The following is a 4,564-nucleotide window of genomic DNA, read 5'->3' on the forward strand; positions in this document are numbered from 1 at the left end:
AGAACTTTTTTTTACAGATTTTGAATGAAAATCACTAAAACATTACTCCTTGATGCTCAATGTTCCAAAATTAATCAAATCAGCGCATTAGATCTCGCCAAACTACCTAATTTAAGGTGTGCGTCTAATCATGTGAACCAAAAAAAGTGCCCTTTTTTCTTACATCAGAGACAAGAAGTAGTAAAAAGTACCGTTAACTTCCACTCACCCACTATTTCTTTTTGTTTTTCTATTAAGAACTAACTAACCATTCTAATGAATACAATTTTTTTGGTTATTCTTGTACACACCTTCAAAAAAATTAAATTTATGTAAATGAAAATTGGTGCGTCTAACCATGTGAACCGCACTGTACCTATTAGTATTTGTTATTTTATTGAAAAACCTTACAATTAGGCTTAGGACTTTGTGTACCCTCTTGTATTATTGTTATGCTTTTATAGTTTGAGTTGTTGATAATAGTTTGGATATTGAAAAGTTGATATGTATTTTTTTTAAACAGGGAATACTTAAAACGTATCAATTGAGTTGAGAGTCTTTCCCATTGAAATGGTAAGAGGTAAATACCGATAAACTTAAACAAATAGTTCATTAAGAAATGTAATACATTAAAAATAACGTGGCCCTGATTTAGTTGAACAAACTTATCTTATCTCATAGTTTACTTGCACAATCACTAGGTAGGAAGATCATAAGCAATTGAGCAAAAATTAGAATTTCCAATTGATATAAATAACAAGAAACTTTTGATGAAATTGCCATTCACTCTACTATATTACAAACATGGCTGCCATTTGTTTAATTTTAATTGCAATTGCATTTTTACCTGCTAATAATCTAGCCTGTAAGGCTCCCGATATAAATGAAACAAAAAAAGATTGGTGGCAAACTGCTCAATTTTATCAAATCTATCCTCGATCTTTTATGGATTCCAATGGCGATGGAATTGGTGATTTAAATGGAATAACCTCAAAATTGGAATATCTTCAAGAAATCGGCGCAACAGCTGCATGGCTTTCTCCCATTTTCAAATCACCCATGGTTGACTTTGGTTATGATATCTCAGATTTTTATGAAATTCAACCCGAGTACGGAACAATCGATGATTTAAGGAAACTAATCGTCAAAGCGAAATCACTTGGATTAAAAATTATTTTGGATTTTGTGCCAAACCATTCCAGTAATGAAAACGAATGGTTTAAGAAATCCGTCAAACGGGAGAGAGGCTATGAGGACTTTTTCGTTTGGCATGATGGCTATGAGAACCCGAATGGAGGAAAACGACTGCCACCAAGTAATTGGGTAATCTTATTCAGTTCAAAATATTCAAAAGATCTATATTTTAAAATGTTTGATTGTTGATTTTGTAGCTTCAGTCTTTTAGAGGATCAGCTTGGGAATGGAATGATGATAGAAAACAATTCTATCTACATCAATTTGCAGTTCAACAACCGGATTTGAACTATCGCAATCCATTGGTTGTTGAAGAAATGAAGCGAGTTTTGCGCTTTTGGTTGGACGTCGGTGTTGATGGTTTTCGAATAGATGCGGTTCCAAATTTATTTGAGGCTTTACCTAACAATACTGGACATTATCCTGACGAGCCAATCAGTGGAAATACTGATGATAAAGATAATAGTGAATATTTGAACCATATTTATACTCAAAACCAGCCAGAAACTCTTGACATGGTATATCAATGGCGTACCGTAATGGATGACTATCAACGAATTCACGGTGGTGAGACCAGAGTTTTGTTAATTGAAACTTACTCACCTGCTTGGTTCACTATGCAATTGTATGGAACCAGCTCTAGACAGGGTGCACATTTACCATTTAATTTTAATTTGATTCGAATGTTAACAAAGGGATTCAAAGCAACAGATCTAGAAAAAAGTATTGCTGCTTGGTTGGATAATATGCCTGCAGGAAAAACAGCTAATTGGGTTGTAAGTTGAAAACGTATGCGTATTAAAACTTTCTACACTCATAACTTATATATTTTCAGACAGGAAATCATGATAATCGACGTGTTGCAAGTCGATATGGAATTCAAGTAGCTGATACCTTAAATATGTTAGTTATGATACTTCCAGGTGCAAGTATTACCTATCAGGTATGTTTTCAGTTTTAAATCCAACTTTTTTTTTATTAATAAAGATAAATTTTACAAAATGCCATGTCTCAGGGTGAAGAACTTGGAATGATCGATGGTGAAATATCTTGGACTGATACCAAGGATCCAGCTGCATGCAATTCTAACCCACAGATTTATGAGAATTTTACAAGAGATCCAGCACGAACACCTTTTCAGTGGGATAGTAGTAGAAATTCTGGTTTCTCTACTGCTGCAAAAACCTGGCTTCCACTTGCTTCAGGTTATGAAACAACAAATGTTGAAGAAGAACGAAAGATAACTAAAAGCCATTTAAATATTTACAAAGCTTTAGTTAATCTTCGAAAATCAAGTAAATTACTTCAAAATGGAAAATACCGATTTAAGGCTCTACATGAAGATGTATTTATACTGGAGAGGTTAAACACTGTTATCTTTTATTTATTTAAATAATAACCTAATTTTTTTTTCACCAGATCATTAGCCAGTGGTGAAAAATTAATATTCTTAGCAAATGTTGGCGGCTCTCCATTTACAGTCGATTTGAGAGTCTTTGATGTTACACTACCGGAAACTCTGAAGACCTCAATCATTAATGTGCAGTCAAACAAAGGCGATGGGTAAATAATAGGAAATTACTTTCGTTGAACTATTTTTCAAAATAGCATAAAGCACCTATATACTTTTTTGAAGTTATACTTCTTTTCCGGCGTTTGTTCAGAATGATTTACCTTCTAAAGTCTAGTACGCTGTTGATGCGAAACGAAAAATCCCATACAGATTTTTGTCATCCTATCTCTTTCTGATTTTGTGACGTCATCATTTCATAGATTGTTCATTCAAAACCTTCAATATAAACTGATTTCACAAGCAGCTGCCCTGCCAGTATTAAAAAGCTATACACAAACCATTATTAAAAATACGAGAGTTAGTGGTCTTGGTAATTGTTTGTCTATGGTTGTGTGTTGTATTTCTTGCTTTCCATAGATAAAACATTCAAGTATGGCTGCCTTTAATCTGTATGGCGGTGCTCACATTTGTTTTATAATACACGTGACGTCATCAAAAAGGCGGGTGTATATCTTTTTATCTTGGTGTCAACCTACTTAGTGAATTTCTTTAAGTGAGAATTTGTTTACAGATATTTTTTTACAAGAGATGTTTTAATTTCTTATGGAAAAATGGGATCTACTCTTAAAAAATTGCTAAATACTTTTGCTAAGAAATTTTAGAATGAGTGAACTTTCTGTATTCACATTTTGTGCAAAGCGAAAATAGTTCAAATTTGTCAATTATCTAGTGATTCACGATAAATCACCCGTTATAAATATCAACCAATGTTTTTATCAATTTGGCTAAAAGGGTTTTTGAATACTATAAGTAAGGTAATAGTGACTTTTGATAGTCAAAATCGACATTTTTGTTCAATGTAAGCCTAACTGGCTGAACAGAATGGAAATTCGCTTGTGGCAAAGAAAAACGCCGTGGTACAAGATGTCAAATAAAATCGCTCAAAATGTAGAAAAGATGAACAGAATTATGTGGCGCACTAAAATGTCAATTGCCTTGAAAAAAAAATAATATTAACTGAGCAACCACATTAGAAACGTCAAAAGTCATTGCGCTTGTAGCTTGAAGTAAAAGTCGACTCGACTTGTACCACAGCGAATTTCCTTGCCACAGCCACAGCTACGTATTCTGGCACCAATATACTAATTTCATACTTTTTAACTTTGACAGCGACACAAGACACAAGCCACAGACACACATTCTGGTCTACCAGTAAGGCAGGTTCATACATGCGTTTTTTTTTTACGTAATTTGATTCTACAGAAATTATACACAAGTGCGGTGACGCGGTGTCAAACTTATATTAGAGTGGTGAAGCTGCGGTGTTTTCGGAACCTGAATCTTTTTTCCCACAGTGTCACCGTACTTCTGTATGGTTCCTGTAGAATCAAATGGATGCATCATATAAAAATAAAAAACGCATTAATTATAAATATTATTAACATGTTTTTTTGTTTTATATTTTAGAGTTGTCTTATCATCGGGAAACATAGAACTCATCGCATATGAAGCCTTAGTTTTAGTAAAATCCTAACAACAGATTGTCAAAATAAAACAAATAAATATTATGTACCTATACTATTATTATTATGCAAAATAAAAATATTTAGAGCCCCCGCACACTACATACTTTCTATCGGCCGACAGTTTAGTCGGTCTCTTAATCAGAATGAAAATGTAGAGAGTGCGCACACTACAACAATTAAGTATCGGCCGATCAAAAAGTTTGTTTGATGGAAAAAAAAGTTTGTTTTGTTTCACAATTGCTTTCAAACTAAAATATTTCCTTGCGACCCGAGTCGGCTGCCTGTGAGCACACTAGGAGCCCAACCCGACTAAACTATCGGCCGATAGAAAGTCTGTAGTGTGCAGGGGCTC

General features: G+C 33.9%; 1 protein-coding gene across 1 annotated transcript; it reads left to right on the forward strand.

Annotated features, from left to right (window-relative positions):
* Positions 1-735: 735 nt before the first annotated feature.
* Positions 736-4,306, forward strand: LOC129913386 (maltase A1-like). Its single transcript, XM_055992012.1, has 6 exons — positions 736-1,302; positions 1,371-1,949; positions 2,009-2,116; positions 2,189-2,535; positions 2,593-2,736; positions 4,154-4,306. The coding sequence occupies exons 1-6, from the start codon at positions 784-786 to the stop codon at positions 4,218-4,220; spliced, it is 1,764 nt and encodes a 587-aa protein (XP_055847987.1). The 5' UTR covers positions 736-783; the 3' UTR covers positions 4,221-4,306.
* The last annotated feature ends 258 nt before the right edge of the window (positions 4,307-4,564 follow it).

Source organism: Episyrphus balteatus, chromosome 3, assembly GCF_945859705.1.
Source record: "Episyrphus balteatus chromosome 3, idEpiBalt1.1, whole genome shotgun sequence".
Lineage (NCBI taxonomy): Eukaryota > Metazoa > Arthropoda > Insecta > Diptera > Syrphidae > Episyrphus > Episyrphus balteatus.

Coding starts and splice junctions, on each gene's coding strand:
- LOC129913386 (XM_055992012.1), top strand. CDS start 784: ATGGCTGCCATTTGTTTAATTTTAATTGCAATTGCATTTTTACCTGCT. Junction 1,303..1,370: donor GACTGCCACCAAGTAATTGG/GTAATCTTATTC, acceptor TTGATTTTGTAG/CTTCAGTCTTTTAGAGGATC. Junction 2,536..2,592: donor GATGTATTTATACTGGAGAG/GTTAAACACTGT, acceptor TTTTTTCACCAG/ATCATTAGCCAGTGGTGAAA.